Here is a 25,538-nt window from a genome sequence, read left to right on the forward strand (position 1 = left end):
TTTCCTTCAGGATTTGTGATTTTCCCAGCAAAGAGCCGAGGGCTGCTGAGCTGTGGGGGCTGATGTCTGTCCCCTCCTCTGGCTTTCAGGTATTTTGTGCCTCTGCTCAATCTCCCGCTGGGATTACAGCTCTAATTAGGCAACTCCCAGACTTCACACAGGCAGAAGCTGCCATTCTTTACCTGGGGAATAATCACCTCCTCTGCCTTTATCAGAAGTTCCCTGGCATCTGTAGGTAGGGAAGAGATGGGAGGGACAGAGACAAGTGACAGGAAGAGGCAGGAAAAGTGGGTCTTGATGGAAATGGGATAAAATAATGAAAAAATGTGAGGTTTTTCTGCTCCTGTGGGGTATTCCTGTGAGTAAAACATAATTGTAAAGCCTGAATATTGTAACCAAAACAAGGAGGCCTACTGTGGAATGGAAAGAGGATCTGCTCTTTTCCAACACCACAAATCACATAAGTCTGCAGCCTGCCTGAATATGTTCTCAGTATAAAAGAAGAATGAATTCAGATAAATTAAGAAGTGAGCAAAGGATCCAGGAGGTGGAACAACAGAAAAATTACAGAGGAATTTGCCACAGTCGTGAATATTGTCAAGACCATGCCTTGAACAAAATGAACATTTAAAATCATGAAGTATTAACTCAGGACAGACAGATGGGACACACACACCTGTCTGAGGAGTGAGCAGCCCCACAGGTGGGTCAAGGCAAATCACATTTATTGACAGAAAAGCAGCTCATTGTGTTTGACACCATTTTAATAACCCTGCAACCAGGACTGCACCGTGAGCACAATTTCATTCACAAGTGACTCATTTCCAACACATGGGACGGTAAAAAACGAACATGGGGAGGGCACACAGGACAAAAATCATCCAGAAATCATCCAAAAATCATCTCCTCTTGGTGGAACATCCTCCTGGGAGAGTGGGAGCAGAGTGGGCACTGTCTGTGCTGTGGGCACAGGAGCTGGAACAGGGGAAGGCACAGGAGAGGGCACAGGAGAGGGCACAGGAACTGGCACAGGAATGGGCACAGGAGGGAACAGGAAGGGACAGGACTGGAACAGAATGGGCACAGGAGCTGGAACAGGAAGGCACAGGAGCTGGACAGTAATGGGCACAGGAGGGAACAGGAATGGAACAGAGATGGAACAGGAGCTGGCACAGGATGGGCACAGGAGGACAGATGGCACAGGAGAGAGAACAGGAGAGGGCACAGGAGCTGGCACAGGAGGGGGCACAGGAATTGGAATAGGAGCTGGCACAGGAATGGGCACAGGAGCTGGGCGTGCCGGGCTCTCTCCCGAGTCACAGGGCACGGAGGGCAGGGGGGCTGAGGGCACAGCGCAGCTCCCGCAGTGAGTGACTCTCACGGAGGTGACACAGGGACACGGGGTGACAGTCCCGGCTCCCGCAGCAGCTGCTGGCGCCGCGCTGGCCCCGGGCTCGGTGGCACCGTGCGGGGACACCCGGAGCTCCCGGAGCCCGTTCTGCAGCGCTGCCCGGCCCCGCAGGACACCCAGGGCTGGACACCCAGAGCAGCACAGACGGGTCCGGGGCTGTGACCGTGTGCAAAGGGCTCCGAGGATGAGGGAAGAGATGAGGATCTGACTCCATGTTTCAGAAGGCTTGATTTATTATATTATGATATATATTATATTAAAACTATACTATACTAAAAGAATAAAAGAAAGGATTTCATCAGAAGGCTAGCTAAGAATAGAGAAAGAAATTAATAACACAGGTTTGTGGCTCGGACAGAGTCTGAGCCAGCTGATTGTGATTGGCCATTAATTAGAAACAACCACATGAGACCAATCACAGATGCACCTGCTGCATTCCACAGCAGCAGATAACCATTGTTTGCATTTTGTTCTTGAGGCCTCTCAGCTTCTCAGGAGAAAAAATCCCAAGGAAAGGATTTTTCATGAAGATTTCTGTGACATTGTGCGACATCGGGGGATGCTCAGCTCACCTCGGGTCCTCCACGCTGTGGCTGCCCACAACCCAAATCCTAAAATGTTTTCTAATTTCATTTCCAGACTCTTCCAACTGCAGTAATTCTTAACATATACAGATAGCCATATACATTTTTTTGTTGTTTTTAATTAAAAAGCTCCTTCACATACACAATCATATATTGAATTAGCAAGAACAATAATATATTTCTGGGAGAATAGCAAAACATCTGCTCTGCCAGTGCCACCCACAAACTAGACAAAGAACTAAGAAATCTGACAGTTTCAGACCACTTAGGAAAGAGAAATTCTCTTGGCCTAAAGACAGGGAGCCATGCAGTGAAGGTGCCATGGAGGATACAACAAATGCAATATACAGAAAAACACAAACTGTTTAAAATGTTTTCTTGTAAAGATTCTGCAGCCAGAGGGTGAATCCTGATCATCAGGAGCTTTCTTTACAATTTAAGAAATAATGGATAGGATTGAAGCAGAAGAATGACACTGAAAAAATTAAAGAGCTATGCAAACACTGAAAGATAGATTTTGGCCTGAAGCTGAAATTTCCTTTAATGTATCGGGCGGGGTTCTGAATTTTAAGAGTGCATCTGGTTTACAAAAAGTTGTTGCTGCCAACCTCATGGAAGAATAAAACATCTGACTCTAAGGGACCTCAATGCCTTGGCAACAAAGCCCAGAGACACCAAAACTGAAAACCCTCCTTACCAAGGACAAAATGCCCAACAAAACACAAACCCAAGAAAGATTCAGAGAAGGAAAAGAAAAGGCAATCTCTTTTATGTTTCATTATAAACACCTGGAAGAGAAAAAAAAATGGAGGTGGGAATGGAAGCAGCTTCCAGTGAAAAACAGCGGTGTGATTTTGGGGCCAGATCAATCACATTGGCAGAACAGGCTCCAGTCTGGGAATTTTTGCTGTTTCCATATCAGAAGTTATCCCAAAGCTGAATTTGAGTATTTTAACTATATCACACCTGCCAACACAACTCAGACCCCACTGCCCACTGGGTTTTTCCTGGGAATTCTGGCTCATGGACAATCCCAGTAAATGTGAGTGGTGCCTCACCCTCAAGGACCCAACTGCTCATGCCAGGTTCTCCTTCCCAAATGGAGGTGGGGAATGAGCTCCTCTGGACAAACTCTCACCCTGGGACCCTGCTGAGCATCACCCCCAGCACCTGTGGGGGCTCAGGGACTGCTCTGGGAGAGGCAGAAACCCCAGGGAATGGAGCAAGGCTGGGATCTCTCCATGAACCCCCAGCCCTGCACTGACATCTTGGGGGTAAAAGAACATTCAAGTGGTGAACATCTTCCTAAATTCAAACCCTGCAAGGCTAAACATGAAGAACATGTTTTCATTAGAGCTGTAATGAAAATATTTTGCTGTTTCTCTCCTTTTTAAGGGCTATTGCTCACCTCAAAAAGATCAGATCTGTAAAATGGCATTTAGAGACGCCCAGGGCCAGAAACTGGGGAGGAGCTGGGGGAGCCCCAGCCTGGCTGGAGGGGGTAACAAACAACCTACTGTGTGACTGGAGACATGGATAAATGAGAAAAAAACAGAATCTGAAGGCAAAAATGGGATCTGCTGCTCCTGGATGAGATGTGCAAAGTGTTGATGGAAAAGCTCATGAGTGTCACCAGCAGAGAGCAGAGGGGTGACCACAACAGGAGGGGTTTGCCTGTCTGTACACAGCATTCTCATTCAAAATTAAACTCCTTCCATGAAATACCTTCACAGATTTAACAATATATATATATATATTTAGTATCCCCTGCATAAAAGAAAAGTACACATTATTTCAACAGCCAAGAAAAAACTGCAATTTATTAAGTTTCAAAGAATCTTCGTACTCTTGAAAGCAACTTTCGGTGCATGTTCTTTTAACAATCACATTCTATGAGGAGAATAAACATTAAAAGCCACAATTGTTGGTTTTCTTTTTAATCTCAGAGTTACAGACATCTTTAATTCAAAAGGAAAGGCAAAAAAAAAAAAAATAGCCCCTAAAAACAAAACCCACCCGTTCCCCCCACCCTAACCCCTCCAACAGAAATTTTCATTCCCAATTTGAAAATATCAGGAGTTTTTCTACAACTCAATGCTAAACTTCAGCATGGAAAATTGTATGTAAACACGCACATACACACATACATATTTTATATAAGTGTGTGTGTGTATATATATGTATATATAAAATATATATGTAGGAGGCGTGTAATGGCAATGAGATGCAATTACTCTGAGGAAAGGTTATTCAGCTAAATACACTACTAAAACTTGAGGAAAAACAAAAAAAAAACAAGTCTTGAACCCAGTTTGTGCATAGTTCATGATCCTCTATAAAACCAGCTTTTGTTAATTTGCAATCTTGCAGGACCCTTTAAATCTGATAAAACCATTAAAAAGCTAATCTTCCAAAAAAACAAAAAAATGTAATGCACAAGTTTCCTGATCCAAGCAGGCAGGGAGCACAATGTTCATATAATTTTTAAAACATACTTGAAGTGTATGTTATTCCATTGTCTTTCTTCCTTTCAAAACAATCAAAAACATTGATCTTTTTTTAAACATAAAGCGATTTTTTAATATATAAAGCACTCTTCAAACATCTATTTCTTTTGAGTCCATTATTTGGTAAATATGTAACTGCTACACATTAGATTAGGTATTTTTCTTCTTTCTTACTGTCTTTTTTTTTTTATTTTATTTTGTTTTTTAATAATATCTTCAGTGCTAGGAGTTGGGTTTTAAAAATACATGAAATGGTGTGGAGTTGCTCCTCGGGAAACCCGGCTTTCCTGAGACATCTTCCACCATGTGCAAGATAGTGATCACAAAGTTTTCGCCACTTTGACGAAGAGGAGGAAAACAACAACAAAAATAGTACACAGCAATGGCCAAAGAAAAGGATAATACAACAACACTGTTCAATCCCAGAGCTCTGAAGTAGCATATCTTCATTCTGAAAATAGTTTTCTTTACGATGGAAGTCTTTTTTTTTTTTGTTTTGTTTTTTCTCTTTTTTTTTTTTTTATTTTTTTAATTCCTTTTTTTATTTTAAAGTTTGAAGGAGAAAAAAAGGTCTGTAAACAGGTGGGAGCCAAAACTCCTGGCTCCTCCAAAAGCAGTCAAAACTTATGTCCAAGTGCTTGTTTCTGTTCCTGCTTGCAAGGGAACTATCAACTCTTTACAATTATCTATGGCCACAGTTCAACAAGAGTATTTTTTTTTTAAACTTTATATTCCGAATGGAAAAATGGTGCAATACTCCGGTAATAATTTTCTTGCATTAGTCCACAATAAAAAGCCGCTAAAGGTAGATATACATATTATTCTCCAGAGATACACACTGTAATTTTAAAATGCAATAAGAGTCCTTGAGTAAACATTTACACGTGAATTGTCGCCGGCCCCTTCTATCAGTTTCTTTCCTTTTTTTTTTTATATTTCCTTTTTTTTTTTTCTTTTTTTGTTTTTTGTGTGTTTTTACCATTACAGGATTAGCTACAAGAAGGGCTGCGGACACTCAGTGCAAAGTTAGAAGCTAATAACAATTAAACATTTGACCAATGAGCAAATAAAAAGCATATACTGAACCAAAGGAAAAAACTTCACACGTTGAGTTAAACCACACGTGGGCACACGCACACACACACACACACACACACACTCACTCACATCTGTCCCAACAAAAACATAGAGTCTGAACTTTTAAAAAACAAAATTCTTAGAGCCTGTTTTTTGTGTACTGATGCTGACCTGGAAGTGTAATAATTCAACTCAGAAAGTGTTCACATTTTGTTATTGGCCTGCTGGATTCAAGTATTTGCATGTTGATATGGTTTGTTGCTTTTTTTTTTAAGTATTTTTTTTCTTTCTTTGTTGATTTTTTTTATTCTTTTTTTTTTTACTTTTTATATTTTTTGGGATTAAAAAAATGACATGAAAAAGTAATGAAACAAGGGTAATGTGCATAGGCAGATCCATGGGAGCAGTGGACACAGAGATACCCCAACCCTGCCCTCCCTCCCCCCCTCTCAACCTGTACAGTCCAGAGTTGCCACTGGGAATCGTCACTTTTCTGTACCAATGGTAAAATATCACACTTCACCCTTTCTGATTATTGGGTCCGCCTCTGTAATGTGCATAATAGTCACAGGCTCATTTAAATAGGCTTTCATTTCCCCTTCCCACCCCCCCCAAGTTGATAAAATAACCCTTTCCAGCCCAAATTCTGAAAAGTGCCCTTCATGATAGACCTATTCTAAGCAGCTTTTATACTTGGTTTTGAAAAATCACCATACAAACATAAAAAGACGACATAAAACAAAACAAAAAAAAAAAAGCCATGAAAAAAGTAAAACCTGTCATTAGCATGTGACACTGACCAAAGGAGCCCATACTGTTTCAGGAACAGTTCACAAGGACTTCTGCAGTTTCAGATTCAATATTGGACAGAGGTACTAAGGAGGGCTGCCAGTCTCATGGGTTAAAGCTGGATTCTTCATCAAGCCCGGGACTGGAAAGGGTTACCATTTTTGAATTTTTTTTTTTGAATTTTTTTTTTTTTTTAAATTTTAAATTCTCTGTTCTCCTTTAGTGCTGATGATTGTTACTTCCACCGTGTCTCCTAGATGGACTCGCCGCTGAGCAGATCCCCCGGCAGGAGGGTGTTGAGGGGCGTGGGGCTCCCGATGACCCTTCCATCGTCGGCGCTGGGGGGTCCCCAAAGGCTGCTGGAGTACTGGGGCACCCCCCCCCAGAGCAGGTCGCTGCTGCCCTTGCCCCCCAGGCACGGGGGGTTCCAGTGGCCGGCGTCGGGGCGCACCAGCCCGTGCGAGCTGCCCGAGGAGCCCAGGCGGCCGGGCGTGGATCCAGTGTTGGACTGCCAGCTGGAGGTGGGCGGCAGCGCCTGCCCCTGCGCCAGGAACCGGTTCACCTCCTCCTCACCTGCAAACTCCGCCAGGATGGTGGTGTTGCCCAGGACACACCTGAGGGACAGCAAGGTGGGAGTGTTGTTCCAAATTGCAATGCAAGATGTTTTCTATTACCAGCTGTATGGCAGATTAGCTTTGTCAAGTGGGCAGTTTGCCTTATCTCTCTCTTTGAGTGACCACAATCACATCTCCTTCTATTGATAACTGGCTATTGAATGTCCCTGCATGGCTGATAAGAACTACAGCATCCCATTGGGAGATGGGAGCCCAGAGGGAGGAGCCAAGCATTCCTACCCGGACATAATCTGGAGATTCTGGAACACCAGCACAGCTTCTCCACTGGATTCCCCAGAGGAACAGCAGCTGCCTCTTCCCCTGGATCTTCAGAGGAAGAATACATCCTTCTCTACAGGATCCCTGCTCCAGCAGAACCAGCCCTGACACTGCAGGAGGGCTGAGCCACAATTCCAATGGGACTGCTGCCAACACCCTGACCCACAGGGTGTCAGGTTGGGGTCTGACTCTGTCAGTGTTGTTCCAGTGTACTGCATTGTTTATTTTATCCTTTTTTTTTCCTTTCCTTATTAAAGAACTGTTATTTCCTGCTCCCATATTTTTTGCCTGAGAGCCCCTTAATTTAAAATTTATAGCAATTCAGAGGGGTGGGGAGAGGGTTTACATTTTGCATTTCAGGGGAAGCTCCTGCCTTCCTTAGCAGGCTCCTGTCTTTCCAAACCAAGACAGGTTAAAGGGTGCTTTCTGTCAGGAATGGCAGAGGGAACTGGGATTGGTGCTTGTTATTGTTTATTTAGGGGGGGGTTGGTAGTGTTTGTTTATTCAGCGTTGTTGGTGGTGGATCCTTACCCAGAAGCCTGGGCTAACTGGGGTCTTGTTGGTTATGGCCTTGGGATAGGGCTGGTTGTGGTTGGGATAGGGTTATGTGGTTATGGCTTTGGGATAGGGCTGGTTGTGATGGTGGGGATTGCTATAAGGGGTGTCCCCCGAACCTTCCTTACTCCTCCTTCCATTAAATGTCAATCCCTCCCAGAGCCTGCCCTTCCCTATAGAAACTTCCCTGTCAGTTTTGTATCCTTTGAAACCCCATTAGTTCACTTAAGCTGCTCTCCTCCCTTGAAATCCTCCACATGGTATTCCCTGCCTTGTGTTCCACCCCAGTTCTCAAGATTGGTTAAAGATTGTATCCTCCCCTGAGACCTCCCCTGTTTATAAGCTGCTGTTTGCCCTCAGTTTGGTCCTGTGACCCTGGATTTGGGGAGTTTTGCCATCGAATGAAGTTATCAAAGTTCTGCTGCATTTTTGATTCTACAGAGCTCAAAAAGGGGATCTGTGACACCCCTGATATCACCTAGCTGGGACTTAGGGTGCAGCAAGACAATTATTTACGCTGAATAAAATTTCCTAACACCCTCTCATTCAGTATCCACCCCCAGTTCACTTCTTCCTCTCTCATTAGGTAATCTTGAAAACCACAACTGAATTAACTAGTGATCGGTTACGCCTAAGAAAATCTTTTCTGGCTTTGTAATCAAAGAAAGATGGAGCAGGAACTTACATGTGCAGAGACTTCTGGGCCTTGGCTGCTTCCTCCTTGGAACTGTATCGGACCACAGCATTGCCTTGGGTCAGGTTCAAGTGGAATGTGATGAGGGGGCCGTGCTGCAGACACAGCGTGCGCAGCGTGGAGCCATCGATCTGCAGGGACAGGGCACAAAGGTTACAGCTGCTCCTGCCTTCCCTCCTGCTCCTCTTAAGGGGGGATTGAAGGGTCTCAGATGGTCTTTTGTGTTTAGACTTGTATGTGTATTTTTATCCATATTTATTATTATTATTTTTCCACCTTGATTTATTTATTATTATCATCCATATTATTATTTTTTCCCATATTATAATTTGTGAGTTCTAGTATTTTACTAATAAGTTAAAAATGGTTAACTATTTTTCTAGATAAGGTTTTTTAAGGCTAAATTATCTAATTAAGAAATTATACTTAACTCAATAACTAATCCTTTCAAGTCCACAATGTGGACTTTTCTATCTAATTACAAAATATTACCCAAAACTATGGAGAAGAAGAAGGATTAGTTACTATCCTAAAACTTCTATTTTGCTTTATATTACCCAAAACTATGAAGAAGGTGGTGAAGAAGAAGGATTAGTTACTATGCTAAAGCTTCTATTTTATATTACCCAAAACTATGGAGAAGAAGGTGAAGAAGAAGCATTAGTTACTATCCTAAAACTTCTATTTTGTTATATATATATTGCTATTTCAAAACTTTAAGTTTTTAAACTTCAAGTTTTTAACTTCAAGTTTTTAACTTTAAGTTTTTAACTTTAGATTTTATTGTTTAATGTTGTTTAAGTTTTATTGTTTAATAAACAAGTTTTTCCACTTTTCTCCAAAGAAGTATTTTCTCCCGAACTGGTGATATTTCACACTTCTAATTAAACTACACACCCATAATCCCAGTGCTATTAATTAATTTTTGAAGCTTTTTTTATGGCTTCAGGTTAAATGTAGTATTTTCTAGTGGGTTTGTGCCTTTTAGTACAGAAAGTTTAAAATTCTTAGCATCCTGAGTTCCAACAGGTTATCTGTGGTATTGTCATTTTACCTTATATGCTTAATTAACAAGTATTTAAAAGCTAAAGAGAGAGTACAAGTGAAAGTAAAGTACTTAATTGCACACTTATTGCTCTCTTCATTGAGGGGGACATTCTGATTTTTAAAGAATTCCCTACAGTCCAGAGCACAAATTCTCTCAATTTAGGTTACACAAATTATATTTATCATTAGACATCTGTAGAAATCCCGAAATAAGTCAAAGGGAAAACACACTTCATAAATGTAATTAAATTTTTCCCAAGGTTAATTTGGATGTCTGCATCCAAGGCTTTGTGGCTTATGTTCTCCCTCTGGAATGACACCATGAAGGGCAAGTAGAGGATGTGACAGACACATGAGAAGAACCCAAAAAAACCCATAGGAAAATCAGATTTTACATCTCTGTCTGTGCTTTACAACATCATTCACCTCCAAAGTTACACACAGAGAAACGGTGCCCACTGAATGACTAATTACAGGCTTGAAAATTCACACTTGATTTGACAGCACTTTGAAAACTTAACAAATTCCCTGTAGAAGACAGGTGATAAATGCAGAATAATTATTCTTCTTTCAAATGAATCAAATTGCCAAGGCTGCTAGATATTATTCTCATAATCTCTTATATTGCAGTGTTTTTTCCTGGCCAGTTTTGCAGAGTTGCAGTTACCTGGGGGGTGAGGTTCCGCAGAACCAGCCAGCTGCTTGTTCTCCCTGAGCTGTCAGTACTCCATGCAGAACCTGCAACACAAATTCCACAACACAACATTTGATCGAGGTCTCTGGAGAGCACCTTACAGGCAAATTTAGCTGGAATCACAACACACTAACAAGCCTCAGTGCTGCTGAAAACAAATCCTACAGCAGTTTCCTAACATCTTGATTTACTGCCTCCCTTGGAAGGAAAGGCTGCTGAATGAAAGAAAAGCTGCTCTTGTTACTTTTCAAAGATCTGTGGCATTTTTCATACTCCCACAGTAAATATTAGGGAACTAACAGATGCAGGTATGGCACTGCAACAAGCTGGATCCTCAGGATGCATTGCAATTCTGGAAGACACATTTTAAAAGCAGTTCTGATGTCCAGGCTCAGATTGCTGCCTGCTAATAAAGATTTTTATAGCACTGCAGCACTATGCTCTCTTGTCAATGACAGATTAATGTGTATGACTTATTCAAAGCAGGTATTTCTGCACTGACAATGTCCTGATTGGAGATACAAGACCATAACCAAAAAAACCTGCCCTAACAACCTCAGCCTGGTGCTTTACAGCAAGAAGCTGTACAAGCTTGATATTTATGAGTGGCATTTGAGAGTCACAGTGCATCCTGGGGGTGCTCCAGAGAGAATCCTGGAGCTTTATCTGACCTTCCAGGTGGGGGTTTGGTGAAGAAATATTCAAAATAAATGGCAGGAAGAGGGAAGAACATTTAATTCTCACCTAAGTGTAAGCAGATTGTTAAAAGAGCTTTATAAAATAGAAGTAATACCTGCATATATATCTATATTTATATCAACAGAGATATCTAAATACAGATATACATATTTAGCCAGATCCATGGCTTCTCAAATTAATATTAAAGCAAACAAAGGTATATAAAAAAAGGGGCCAGCATGAAAAAATTCAGGCATTCCCTGAGGGCCCTGCAATGCCATCAGGTCCTAAATGCTTCCCATCCATGTGTTCCATATTAAATTCCACAGGCTCCACTTGGAGTCTTAGATCACACCACAGAACAGGACACATGTTTGAAAGACATTTTTAAAAATTAAGGAACTGGGGGGAAAAAAAATCCTAGTTGAGAGTTCAAGAAATCGGGCAATTCCTATGTAACATCACCACCATGACCAGCTGAAAGATGCTTCATTTACAACTCATTCAAAGTGAAATAAAGAGACAAGAGATGCATCCCCAGCACAGAACACTCCAGCTGTGTTTAAGCTCTGCTTTCTGGAGCCTCACAGGCAGAGCAGAAGCAAACAATGCTGAAAAGAAAGCAGCAAAAGGAGCTGTGAGTACCAGAGGAGTAAGAAGAGCTGGTCCAGCCCAGGGGACTGGCACCCCACGTGGAGGATGGCTTGGTGTTGGTGAGGCCTGGAGGAGGTCTGGTTGGAGCTGTAGTGTTTCTGGGTACCTTCCAGAGTTCGTGGGACAGAGAGGCTTGGGTGTGAGAGATTGGGCCAGAGGACCACGTGGACTTGATGTCTGACAGTTTACCTGCAACAGAAAAACGTTTTGGTGTACATTGGGGTGTTCTTCACCAATGGGCATCCTGGGCTACATCCTCCCAGCTTCTCAGGAGGAAAATATCAACTTTCTGTACCATCCAGTGCTATAAATCCTGTATTAAATATATTTGAATAATCCTATATTTGAACCTACTTACACCACTGTTCACAATTTGCAGTACTTTTGTGTTTACTGAGCCTCACACTACCTGCTACATACAAGATCCCTTTTGAAAATCTATTGTTTTGTTTTCTTGTAAAAGAAAAGAAACAAGTCCAGAAAATGAATGTAGGTATTTGAAACCTGATTTCACCAAAATTATAATGAAACACTTCAAGATTGTCTCTCTCAAAGGTTTAACAGGACTTAAACACTTTTTCTTGCACAACTCATTTTACCTAATATAAAGAATTCAGCATATCCATATGTTCTGCTGATGTATTATTAAAATTCTAAAGATCAAAGACCAACAAAAACTTTATTTCTGAATATCTGAAGTAACCTATATTATTTTCCAAGTATTTTTGAGAAAAACTAAGTCTTCAGAAGATCAGACCACACCACAACCCTTCAGTCTTTATAACTTACTGCTGTTGCTTGTTCTTTCCCTGATCAGTTTTCAAACTCTTACTGCTGTAACTGCCAATTCAAAGTTTTATAAAATAAAACAAACCCAAGAACAGCAGACACATTACAGCATTCAGAGGGGCAGACTGGATTGATTTAAATAATGGATAAGAAAACCAATCTTTATTCACCTTTAGCCTTTTCTCCTGATACCAACATGTGCTGTGCAATCAGAGCCCCATTTCCCTATCACAGCCCAGTCCTGCTGTTACCAGCACTGGCAGCACATGGAGGGCTGGAATGGACTGAAAAGGACACAAATCCTGCATCTTCTGCCCCAGCAAATGATGCTGTGACTGTGCTGCCCCAATGTTTTCATGCTGATTGCACAGAATAAGGAAATATTTGGTCTGATAAAGTCCAAGATGCAAATATCTTGTGAATTTTTATAAAACTAGAACTGGCAGTTTTAATTTTCAGTGCTTAAGACATCAAGCAGGCACTGAGTAATTTTATGAGTCCCAAAGCCAAATTTACCAGTTGCAAAATCCCAGGCTCAGTTACACACACACATTCCCCAAATTGCCTCCATTTATCTCAATCGTTTAACTCAATTATTTCATATTGAATCATAACAATTTAAGTGAAAGGGCAACCACACTCCCATCTTCTGGCAAATTGTAGCAACAGAAATAATTTGACAATGACAATGAGGACATCAATGAGTGTAAAATGGTGAGAGGGGAGGAGGAAGTCTGAGTTTGAGAGCTCAGAGCAGCCCCCAAGACTGGCACAGCACCACAGGCCAGGTGTTGCTATGTCATTACTTCTCATGGGGGTAACACAAACATTAGATGACACTGCAAAAACAACAACAAAAAAAAAGGCAGCAAATAAAGCAGAAATGCATGGCAGATAAAGAAAAGCAAGCCACTCCTTTCTTTTCCTTTCACTGGAGGAAAACATCCCAAACAAGTTCTTTTTGTTTTGCATTCTGCAGCCTGAACCAGAGGCTGCACCTTCAGAGAAGTGGAGGGGTTTCAGTGGATCAGCATTTTCTTATCTAATCCATCTATACAGCCCAACACAACTTTACAATGGGACAAAATGCATATTTGGGCAGCCAGTTTGCAAGCAAAGTTTCCATGTTTTGCAAAAAGGAGCTCCAGAATTTAGAGCTCAGCAAAGAAAATGGGGTAATTATTTAGCTCATGCCTATAGGGGAGCATCAGGCTTTGGCCTGATTACTAAAAGGCACTGAAGAAAAGGAAATCATTTAGCTCACCCATATAGGGGAGCATCAGGCTTTGGCCTGACTATTAGAAGACATTGCAGAGCCCCAAACCCAACCCCCAGAGCCATGACAAAAGTACCCCTTGGAGGTACTACTGAAACTGAGGTGTTTCACTTTTAACAGTGAGTTTTTTACACAAATTTCACATCAGCTCTTCCAGGAAGGGTCTGTTCCTGCTGAGCAGTGTTCCTCCCCCAAAGATCTTGATGCCAGAGTGACACCAAGTGGGAATAAATCCCTTTTTCCTCAGCACAATCCCAGGCTCACCATCCACCACTCCCCACCGCAGAGCTGCCACCCAGCACAGGGCTCCAAACTCACTTCTGCCTGGGGCAGCCCTTCTGTCAGCACTGGAAAAGCACTCCCTAGGGACTTTTCCTGGGAATGCAGAAGCTGTGGAAGCAGAAAGGCCGTACCTGCAATGCTAGGTGCAGATGCAATGCTGCTGAAAGAGCTACTGTAGCCGGAGGCACTAAGCGGCCAGGCACTCGATGAAGGCAGCGTGGCATTCTGAGATGATGTTGGGGATGACCCTGCAGAACCAGCAGAGAAGCAACTAAGAAAGATGGGCATAATGATGTTTGGTGTGACATAAGCAAATTTGTTATGTGCAAATACAAACCATGCAAGGAATTCTCCTGAATTAGCCTGGTCTCTGAAGTCTAGGAATGAAATGTTGCTGGAAGCGTGATAAAGTAGAAGGAAAGAGAAGCAAGCTGGCACAGGAACAATTCTAGTGCAGAAGGTAAATTCTGCATTTCCTTTAAGATACATGACTCAAAAAGTCAGTGTTAAAGTGTTTAGTCTCAGAGGAAAAGGCTTCAATTATAAATGTCCTCTGCCAGCTGACTTAGGCAATGGGAAGTGTAGATGAGCAGAGATGTGTATGATAAATTAACCTCTTACCATGGGTGATCTGTCCTAAATTACTCAAGGTAAACACTTCCCCTACATCCTAATGCCTCCAAGTATCTTTAAATTTTTGCAGACTTTCAGTAAAAGCAAAGATATATTTCAGCAATCTCTTCTCAAACTGATAACATAAATGAAATAGCCCAAAACCACCTCAGTAAATCATTGATAATCTGAGCAGCTATCTAAGCAGATGCACAATTTCCTTACTGGCAGCAAATGAAAGAAACTGAACATAAAATCAAAAATCTTCATTGCAAAGATCAGGAGAGCTGGAAATATTCTCTCTAGCCACCAACAAAATCAAGTGTGTATCCTGGGTGAGTTATCATTCCTGACACCCAGAGATGGGCTGTGATACTGAAACATCTTTAACTGACTAATACAAATAGCTGAGCTCTGTAGCAAAGAGCACTGTGTTGAGGTAGAAGGGAAGAAGTAAAAGGACAATCTCATCCCTCACAGCTCAATAAAAAACAGCTTTGTTTGTAGTTGGAACAGCAAGCAATCAAACTTCACCTTAACCAGACTTGCTGTGCTCCAAGGGACACTGATGCAGACATCAGTTTAAGGCAACAGAACTCTGTATCAAACCCTGTCTGGAAATAATCTATTCCCAGGCAGGAAGTATGGAATTATAGCAGATTCAAAGGCTCACAGAGCTGAAAATGGTCCTGATTCCTTGTGGCTACAACTCTCAGCTCATAGAAGCTGACCTTCCAAAGTTTTACTAGCAAACAGGGCAAAGCAAAAATCAACCCAGAAGCTGAAGTTTTACCTGTTTTTAAGTGCACAGGGCAAGGACAGCCCACCCCAGAGCCTGACCCTCTACCTGAGTAGCAGCTCTGTCAACACAAGCTCTGTGCTTCAGGCTGCAGTTATACAAGCATAAAGAAACAGACTCTGCAACTATAGTTCTTACTAAAATTCTATTATTACCAAGCTAAAAAGCTAATGAGGAAAAGAAGCACACACACTGACCCCCCAGAGGCACTGGTTTTAAGGTCTGACCTCTTGAGGGCCAGTTTACTTCTGCTAAGACCATCTTTGTTGACTCTGTCTAATGAGAGGAGCTATTTCTTCAATCCACAGGCAGATTATGCACCCACAGAGCTCATGTTCCTCCTCTAAAGCAGCAAGATCTGTAGTGGATATCAGCTGATTTTACAGGGAGAGCTCTGTAGGTTTAGGTTTCTGGCCTGAGGAGTATTTCTTGGGTGAACTCTATTTGAAGTGTCACTGAATTAAACATTTTACAGCTTTTCTTTTTATAACTTCAAACCTGCCTGTCCCCTTGGAAGCACTTTGGAGTCATTTAAGTTAATTTAACCTTACTCATTACCCAAATACTTCATGTTTCAGCTGAAAGAAACGCTGCTTCTTGCTAAGAGACAACCAAAATCAACACTTTGCATTCCTTTCCCTCATGTTTCACAGCCCTTACCTGAGGTAACAAGCTCAGAACTGGACCCCCACTTCAAGGGGGTCACAGATTTACAATCTGGGCTGGTATCACAGATGTAATAACTGTTAAAACAAACCTCACATTTTCACTCCTGACAGGTCCTTCTGGACAGCCTGGTTATGCTATTCCTGTGCCAGCTGCAGTGCTCTGACAGAGTGCAGATAACTTGGCTATTCTGGCACTCAGATCACAATTAACCAAGCCACCTTTCCCTTGATCAACTTCCAGCACATGTGGCTAACAAGTAGCACATTCACAATGCTTTCTTGTTTTATAGAATTGCCTTTTTATTCTGAAGCAAGCACTGCTAAGACAAAAGGAATGGAAACAGTACTGGGAAATACTAGTTTACTAGTCAATTCCCAAGTTTTTCTTTTATGGTTTTGGAGATAAACCAGTTCTAATTTATTTTACTTATTGATCTTCTAACAAATCTACAATGAATTAATGTACCAGAAGCCTGCTGTCTCTGCAACAACTGTGGAACTTTGTATTGAGTCTTCTGAGAATTTCACTAAGTATGGAGGAGGGTGGGCATTTTGGAGAGCAAAATATTGTTCAGAACCTTGTGATACAGGTCAGAAAAACTTCCAGTGACCACAGAAGTTTAAATTACATCTCACAGCCTTTTCCAATATAAAAGTATTTACATTCCCATGGAAAACAAGAAACTTCTAAATCCTTTCTTTTAAAACAATCATTTCTGGATATTCAGTGACAGTTCTGAGCAGAAGCATTATTAGATTAGGAGCACATGCAAAAAATATGTTCATCTGTAACAAATGAGGCCAACCCTTTTTTGGAAGGGGAAAGAAATGATGCAGAGATGTGGAAGCAGTTTGTTGTTTACCTCCACTCTTGAGCAGATAGCGATTCACATCCTGGATCGTGGTGTTTATGGTAGGCCCAGTTGGAACACTGCCAGGAGTAACATCAGGGTCATTTTCAGGATCAATATTCTGCAGTCCTTTCCATGGCACTCCTGGGTGAAACTCTGTTTCCAACACAATAAAAAGGGAAATGTGTCAGGTTGCAATTCTACAAAGCTCCTGTGTTGTATTTACAAGGTGTCCCGATGAAGGGAGGAATGATGAATTTGACTCCATGTACTCAGAAGGCTAATTAATTATTTTACAATACTATATTATATTAAAGAATACTATACTAAAGAATACAGAAAGGATGCTTACTGAATGCTAAAAAGATAATAATGAAAACTGGTGACTCTTTCCAGAGTCCTGACAGAGCTTGGAACTGATTGGCCAATGAGTCAAAACAACTCACACTGGAGTCCAATGAAACAATCACCTGTGAGTAAACAATCTCCAAACACACTCCAAGTAAACACTATATACTATACTGAAGAATACAGAAAAGATACTTTTATAAGTATAAAGATTTAGCATATATTTTTAGTATAAGATACACTAAAAGGATAATAATGAAAACTCCTGACTCTCTCCAGAGTCCTGACACAGCTTGGCCCTGATTGGCCAAAGAGTGAAAACAACTCACAGCAGAAACTAATGAAACAATCACCTGTGGGTAAACAATCTCCAAACACATTCCAGACAAGGAAAACACACAGAAGCAAATGAGATAAGAATTGTTTTCCTTTTCTCTGAGGCTTCTCAGCTTCCCAGGAGACAAATCCTGGGCAAAGGGATTTTTCAGAGAATGTGAACGCCATACTCCTGTGCATCAGGGGGACTCAACAACACGTTTGAGGGACAGCAGCCCAACAGCAAGGCTTTGGATTGAGTTACCTGGTGGCCAGTTTATGCTGGAGCCATTGGAAATCTTATCACTATCGGATTTGGCACGTGACCAGCTGTGAGGAACAGCTACAGGTGGGCTGGCAGGAGACTCACTGTTCTGCATCAGATCATAGCGGCCGTAGGAGTCATCGAGGGAGGACTTGCCCGGAGGACCAATGCTCAAACCTCCAGGGATAGCACCTGCAAGATGTCAAACAGAGGTTGTAGGATGGAATTTCAGCAGGATATATTTTGTTATTATTTGCCTTTTTTTTGTATAACAAAGATAAAAAGAAAACTAAAATGCAAACGCAGTAAGCCAAGCTTAATGGCATCTGAAGCCTTAGCAGGAATTACAGTTGAGAGACACATTGGTGGTACAATCTAGATACTCAAGTTAAAGAATTCTGCATTAAATTCCTGCCAAAAAGAGACTAAGTAATTCAAATCATCACTCTGTTGGTAAATAGGAACTTGCTGAGGCAGCACACCAAGGAATATCCCTCATTTCATCCTTCCCCAAGCATTCAGTGCTGACAGGATGGATGATTCGAAATGGCTGTTCTCATGTTCCTACAAACTATCAAACAACAATTTGGCATCAGCAGTGCAGCTACTTGCAGAATAAAAAACTGCTGTAAAAGAAGTAATTCATGCTGCTCAGAATAAAATCCAGGATATAATAAAGCTAACAGAGCCCCATGTTCTAACAGAATAAATTTGATACAGGAAATAAAGGAATAACTGGCTCAGGATACTGGAGGTGTTAAGGATAGAGGTATTCAAATAGATTAGCAATCACTTCTGGAAAAGTAAGAAGTTTTTACCCCTAATTCTAGGGTGAGCACTATGTAATCCATCATACTTTGCACAAGGAAAGGTTGATGATACTGGAAAAATTGTGGGAGAAAGCCAATGTAAAGTTTTTTTGGATTAAAGGTATGCTGGTCTGGAATAAGGGGAAGATTGTGGGACTTGTTTTGCCAACACTAAAGGCTTGTTTTACTTGAACTCCATGTTCTCAGCAACAAAATTCAACACATGAAAAATACATTCCTACACTGCATGCAGGGAGTGACAGCTGCAAGCCTTTCACTGCAGAAATCATCTATAAAATCTCACAGGCTCAGAGGCTACCAACCTTTTGTGAGCACTTACACAAAAAAAGAACACGAGAGAAATAATTGCAATTGCACTGTGGCTGGAATCACCAAAAGCCAGGCAGGCAGGGGGACATGGGGGGGACAATGGCAGGGGACATTACCGTGCTTGCTGGAGTTCTGGTCAAGAGAAGAAGCAGCACTAGACAGATTATCCATTGAGTTGGGGTGTGTCCACTGAGGAAGGCGAGACTGGGACTGAGAAGTGTCCTTCACTGACAAACCACCAGTAATGTCCATGTTATTTACATTCATGTTCGGGTTCAGTCCAGCTGGGAAGGGAAAGAGATCCTTAGAAATCCATCAGACACTGAGGGATTGAAAAGCTGGGTTTGAAATCCAGCCACAACATTGATTTTCAGGTATCTGTATGCATATGGGGCATTTTCAATGCACATTTTCAAGAATTTTTGCTTTTACGGAACACCAATTGAACTCCCATGAATTCAGAAAAAAGTTAAAACCTTGCTAAAAAGAGGGGGGAAAACAAAATATAGGGATAGTATTTTAAAGCTATCAGTGTTTCTACTTGCAGTCTCTTCACTTGCCTTAGAAGAATGTACTGGAATGTTGAGTTTAAACCAGTCTGCACCATTCCATGGCTAAGCCAAAATATTCCTAATGTCTCCCCAGCATCCCCCACAATGTCTGCCACTTCATTTTGCTAAAAATCCCCCAAAAAAGGAACTAATTAAAGGTCAGAAAAACAGCTGCTGTTTTTCATAGCAGGTTCTGCACTAACTGGTTTCTATTTTGTATACACAGAAGAGAATCACTCAGACTGTTATTAAGGGAATAATTTTGAAATGCTTCTGTGACATGAATCTGGGTCTTTCTTGATATATAATCCCTAATGTTAGCAGATCACAGAAAGCTGAGATATCATAAGAACCTCTCAGACTTAGGCCTTTAATTCACAAATTTTTTTTTGCATTCTGATGCTGCCAGGCACAACAGCTCACCACAGCAGTCAGAATTACCTTCTTAACTGCTGCATGGCAGATAAAGCTTGGCAATGCTATTGTATTCAGCATAAAGAGAGTCACAAAGAGATTAAATTAATTCCTTTATGTCAGAAAGGAAGTCTGTAGCATACATCAAACAATAACACAGCAAACAGGTCTGAAAGGTTGCTCTCCTCCCTCTGTACCACGCCCAATCAATTATTTTGACTTCAATCATATTTGACAGATCTATGTCTAACCTACCACAAAATGCTGGTGAAGATTTCAGGAACTTCCTAGATAATTTATTCCAGTACTCTACTCTGCTTAAGCCAAGTGATCCTTAATGTCTAGATCTTTTAATAAACTTAAGTTTATTACCTCTTGCATTAGGAAATGCAAAAAAAGTCTTCCTTTACATTTTTGAAGATTCTTAAATCTTCTCTTTAGACTTCTGAGCAGAGGATTTTATTTTTTCCTTACCAGTTGTGTTTTTGAAATGCTTCATCACCTCCACTACAATCTTTCTGTGTTCCTTCAAACTGCTCCATGTATTTCTTGAAATACACTGACCAAAACTGATCCCTCACCAGTGCTGACAACAGCAGAAAGATGACTTTGCACAACATTTTCCTAGATGATATTCCTGTTTATCAATATGACATTTGTATATTTTACAGCATGATGCTGTTTATATTCAGTTCATAAATAGCAACATAGGGCATGGGTTGGACTCTGTGATCTTAGAGGTCTCTTCCAACCTCATTATTCTGTGATATATAAGTAGTTAATTAGGCAAATATTCTGATATTTGTAGGCAGAGCACAGGTGAGCAGGTACAGCTACCATAAAGGCATGATTTTGTTCTGTGATTTCAGTGCTATTTAATTTAAATTAAAACAAACGCACATATGTATATTTAAAAATTATAATTACATATATATTTCTCTCTCTCCATATATCTATATCTATCTCTATCTATATATTTTATGTATGTATATATATATCTGTTCTATACCTATACATCTATATATCTATCTAAATATCTATATCTATTTATATATATATACATATACATATATATATATACACACACATATCTGTACATATATATACAGATATATATAGAGAGAGATATATAAATATATATAGATATATGTCTTTGTTACAGTGTGGAGCAAAATATTGAGGTGTAAATTGAGGAGATGCCTATACATCTATATACCTATCTAAATATCTGTATCTATATCTATCTATCTGTCTATCTATATATATATATAGTGATATATAAATATATAGATATAGATATAGATATATGTATTTGTTACAGTGTGGAGCAAAATATTGAGGTGTAAATTGAGGAGATGCCTATACATCTACATATCTATATATCTATATCTATATCTATCTATCTATAGAGAGAGAGACATATAAACATATAGATATAGAGATATGTATTTGTCACAGTTTGGAGCAAAATATTGAGGTGTGACTGGAGGAGATGGCTATACATCTACACATCTATATATCTATCTAAATATCTATGTCTATATCTATCTATATATATATATATATATAGAGAGAGAGAGAGAGAGAGAGAGAGATAAACATATAGATATAGAGATATGTATTTGTCACAGTTTGGAGCAAAATCCTGAGGTGTGACTGGAGGAGCTGGGCTCCCTGTGAGGAGCTGCTGCAGGAGGAACTCACCAAGAGGGTAAGGAGCAAAGGTGTTCGGTGAAGACTGTTGCTCTTTGGTCTGCAGGTCAGGAAGGCCGGGAGCCTGGGGATGGGGTGAAAAGCTATCCATGGCTGATTTGCCTGCAGAGGGGTGCAAAGATAGATGTGGAGGGGGAGGCTGCTGCTTCATAAGCAGGGCCTGGGCCAGCTGGCGCTGGTGCTGCTGGATCTGCTGCTGCATGTTATTGATTGTACGTGCAACCTGCAGGGAGAGAGCCAACACCACCTGTCAGTGGGCAATCCACACAAACACACTGCACCTCTCTGCCTTTCCCTACAGTGAAACAACACACTGCATCTCCTCACCAATACAAACTGCCTGTGCAAAGGGCTGGAGAGCTTTCCTCCAGCATGGCTTTGGATCAGCTTCATTTTTGATTTTATTTTTACTCAGCACCTTCCCTGCTCAGCACTTAAGCCTTGCACTGCATCCCAGATTTAAAGATGCTTTAGCTGCTTTGCTGTAACAACAAACACTCTGCCTTTATCTACAGTGAAACAACACACTGCATTTCCTTACAAATACAAACTGCCTGTGCAAGAGGCTGAAGAGCTTTCCTCCAGCAAAGCTGTGGAATTGTTTTTTTATTATTTATAAGCTTTATTTTTGATTTTATTTGTACTCAGCACCTTCCCTGCCCAGCACTCAAGCCTTGCACTGCATCCCAGATTGAAGGATGCTTGATTGAGCTGTTTTGCTGTAACAACAAACACTCTGCCTTTATCTACAGTGAAACAACACACTGCACCTCCTTACAAATACAAACTGCCTGTGCAAAGGGCTGGAGAGCTTTCCTCCAGCAAGGCTGTGGAACAGCTTTATTTTTTTTTATTTTTACTCAGCACCCTCCTTGCCCAGCACTCAAGGCACGCACTGCATCCCTGATTTAAGGATGCTTTAGCTGCTTTGCTGTAATGTCACTGAGCCTCTCCAAGCTACTGAAACCAACCCCTGAAGCACAGACTGAGCTGGCAGGGACACCTACTTGCTGCTCCTGTTGTCTCATGGGTCCGGAAACGTTACGCTGAGCCTGTAACATCTGCTGCTGGATTTGTAAACGTTGGTACGCCTGTGGGGACAGGGACAGTCAGACACAGCACCCTCAGCAAGCTCCCTCCAGCTGCTCTGCTGCACCACAGCTCAGAAAAGGCCAACTCTGCAGTGCTCTGAAAACACTCCACCAAGAAACAGTAATAATCCTGCATTTTGGAGTGCATTTATTGAAGTCTCGTGTTATTTTTAAAACAAAAACAACCAATAAATCCACGTGGCAAAAAGTGGTCATTAAAGAAAGGACCCTATTTTTTTTTTCTGAAATAACTGTAACACAAAGCAAAAATTAAAATAAAAGTTTATGATATTATACAAATCGTACAAATACTGATGGTTGTTTTTGATTTGGCCATTTCAAGTTCTGCCAACAGTTTCTAGTTAAATCACTTGTGCTGCTTTATTCCTGAAAAAAATCCACAATTTTCACGTAGCTGGCTTGGCAGCTACTTTTGCAAGGCAAATTCTTTTGCAAGGTAAGTTCCTCTGAAACATCTTGATGAATTCATCAACATTTTGATAAATTCAAGCAAAGGAATTCTGTACAGGTATTTTCATGTAGCTGGGTACTGTTCAATTATTATGAGAATAATGCTGTGCTCCTCAAAACTAGAGAAAATAATCAGAAATTAGTAATAGTATCAAACACAAAGAGTTTGACTAGCACACTGAGATCAGCAACTGAACTAATTTGCCATCTGTAATTTTATTTTTAACCCTGGCCAATACTGAGTTCACAATATCTCTTTTTAAAATATTCTTAAAATCCAATTAACTATTTTCATACGCATTAAAAATACAGATGTAAAATTTGCAAACACAGCTAAAGTACACAGAAGTAAGCAGTTCTTATCACAGGACATGTTTAATATACACTCCATTAACTAAAGAAAATTCACCCTAAGCTTCATTTTTCAGTGAGGCAAGTGAAGAAGTTCTGTAGGTAGCTCAGGTGACCAGCACTGCCAAGATTTCTCTTGTTCTGCTGTGACACATGTGCCCAGTTTAATCTTTCCACTGCCATGTAACACACAGGCCAGTGCTGTTTGAGAACACACTGTGTTATTCACACCAGTAGGAAGACAGCTGATTTTTAGTTCCACTGATCAGCTGTAAAGGATAATTATTCCACAAATGACTATTTATAAAGCCTGAGGCAAAAAAAAAAAAAATTACTGTGCTTCTTTAAAAAGAAACTTTAGCAAAGAAATCAGCAGCTGATTGTTTTCAAGATCTGTCATGTCATTTAAAAATTTAGTCATTCTCCTATTTTATCTTCATGCCTTCAATTCTGATTTAGAGCTTATCTGCCATGTCTTTTAACTTACCAGCTGCAGCTGATAGAGCTGGTTCAACATCGTCATATGCTGAGGATTATTAATTGGCGAGGTTAACTGTGCAGGGCTGAGACCAATGTTTTTTGCTGCAAACTGCAAAAGCTGTGCTTGAACCTAAAGGAGAGAAGAGTGTTAAACATTGTACATTTAATTCTAACAGTGGTAACTGTGTGAGCCATTAATAAGAGTCACATCAGCTGGAAAATGTTATTATCACCATGAACTATCAAAAAAATTAGAAGATACTCTAATACAATCATAATAGTCGTAGTCAAGTGTTCATTTATAAAAAAAGAGATGAGAATAAATGCCTCAGAAACACCATTGTGCAAAAAAGAGGATAAGAGTGTGCTCTCAGAGGTAATTATACGACATGCAAGTGAGAACACCTCAGCCATGCCACATCTCCCTGCCTAGGAAACAAACAACTAACACAGACACAGCCAGGCAGCAGCATGACAGAGCACATGGGAAGAGTTCCAGGGAAAGGGAAAACATGAGTGAGGTGTTGTCTGACCTGAGGGGATAGAAACTGAGGCACTTGAGCACGAAGACTAGGCTGGGATGAATTAAGAGGTTGCACTGGCGGTTGCTGCGGCTGTTGCATGGTCCTGGCTTGTGCTGCTCCGCTATTGCCAAACATACCCAGATTGCCACTCGGTATCTGCAGCAGGACAACAGTGACACAGGCACTCAGTGACACAGCCTGGCTGCTACTTGTCTGTGCAGGCTTTATTCTTAGTGATTATGACAGGCAGGAATCAAGAGACCAGCACATACAAAATTTAGAATTAGGCAAGGCAAAGACTGCCGTGTACCCAACATCCCAAACCCCCAAAAATTTGTACAAAAGGCAGCTGAAGTTGAAGATGGCTTTTTTAAGGATTCAGGACCCTAGAGGGTCACAAGATGAACAATCAAAAGTACTTGCCAAAAGTGTTTGTATTTGTATAGCAAGGGACAGGAGAACGAAGGCATTAAACTCACAGTAACCCCATGTCCAGCTGGCTAAGCAGTTTTTTTACTTAGTCATTTTACAAAGCTACTGATAATGGACATGCTATTAGTGGAGACTGCTTTGGAAAGCTGTGCTTAATGGGCTGTAAGTGCTGGACAAGTATTGCCTTAAGAAAACTGACTTTAAAAGAATATACATAATAAAGAGCCACAACAGAATGATGAAGATTTTCTGTGTTGTTATTTCATATTTTTGCTGGGACTTCAGTTTGATGGCAAAAATAACCTTATCATAATCAACAGTACTTAATGGCTTCTCACTCTCATGTTATCAGTTATCATCCCCTTCATCTCCTCTCCTTTTCTTTCCCTCTCACCTGTTCTACACAGGGGCCACAACACCCCCTTAACTCATTGCCCTACCTGACCCAGGTGCTGGAAGCCCAGTTTCTTTCTTATCACCTGCTAAAACCATGAGATGCCCTGACACTTGGAGGAACAGGAATAAAAAAGCCCCCATGATATCACAGAATATTTATACCAGCCAGGAAAGATGAATTAGAGCAA

At 40.9% G+C, this 25,538-nt stretch overlaps 1 protein-coding gene across 10 annotated transcripts in view; it reads right to left on the reverse strand.

Moving 5' to 3' along the window:
- Window positions 1–6,194: 6,194 nt before the first annotated feature.
- TNRC6C (trinucleotide repeat containing adaptor 6C) overlaps window positions 6,195–25,538 on the reverse strand; it is a 102,928-nt gene continuing 83,584 nt past the window's right edge. For 7 of the 10 annotated variants that reach the window (XM_064728799.1, XM_064728803.1, XM_064728801.1 and 4 more), the window contains 12 exons: window positions 24,532–24,678; window positions 24,006–24,128; window positions 22,613–22,696; window positions 21,597–21,828; window positions 19,044–19,211; window positions 17,789–17,980; window positions 16,873–17,016; window positions 14,062–14,178; window positions 11,575–11,772; window positions 10,225–10,295; window positions 8,502–8,641; window positions 6,195–6,982 (listed from right to left, as the gene is read on the reverse strand). In XM_064728799.1, coding sequence (XP_064584869.1) covers window positions 6,622–6,982; window positions 8,502–8,641; window positions 10,225–10,295; window positions 11,575–11,772; window positions 14,062–14,178; window positions 16,873–17,016; window positions 17,789–17,980; window positions 19,044–19,211; window positions 21,597–21,828; window positions 22,613–22,696; window positions 24,006–24,128; window positions 24,532–24,678 — 1,977 coding nt within the window. In that variant the 3' untranslated portion in view covers window positions 6,195–6,621. The remainder of the gene's footprint in view (window positions 6,983–8,501; window positions 8,642–10,224; window positions 10,296–11,574; window positions 11,773–14,061; window positions 14,179–16,872; window positions 17,017–17,788; window positions 17,981–19,043; window positions 19,212–21,596; window positions 21,829–22,612; window positions 22,697–24,005; window positions 24,129–24,531; window positions 24,679–25,538) is intronic. The other 3 variants (XM_064728807.1, XM_064728806.1, XM_064728802.1) reach the window with 1 other exon arrangement.

This window comes from Zonotrichia leucophrys, chromosome 18, assembly GCF_028769735.1.
Source record: "Zonotrichia leucophrys gambelii isolate GWCS_2022_RI chromosome 18, RI_Zleu_2.0, whole genome shotgun sequence".
Taxonomy (NCBI): domain Eukaryota; kingdom Metazoa; phylum Chordata; class Aves; order Passeriformes; family Passerellidae; genus Zonotrichia; species Zonotrichia leucophrys.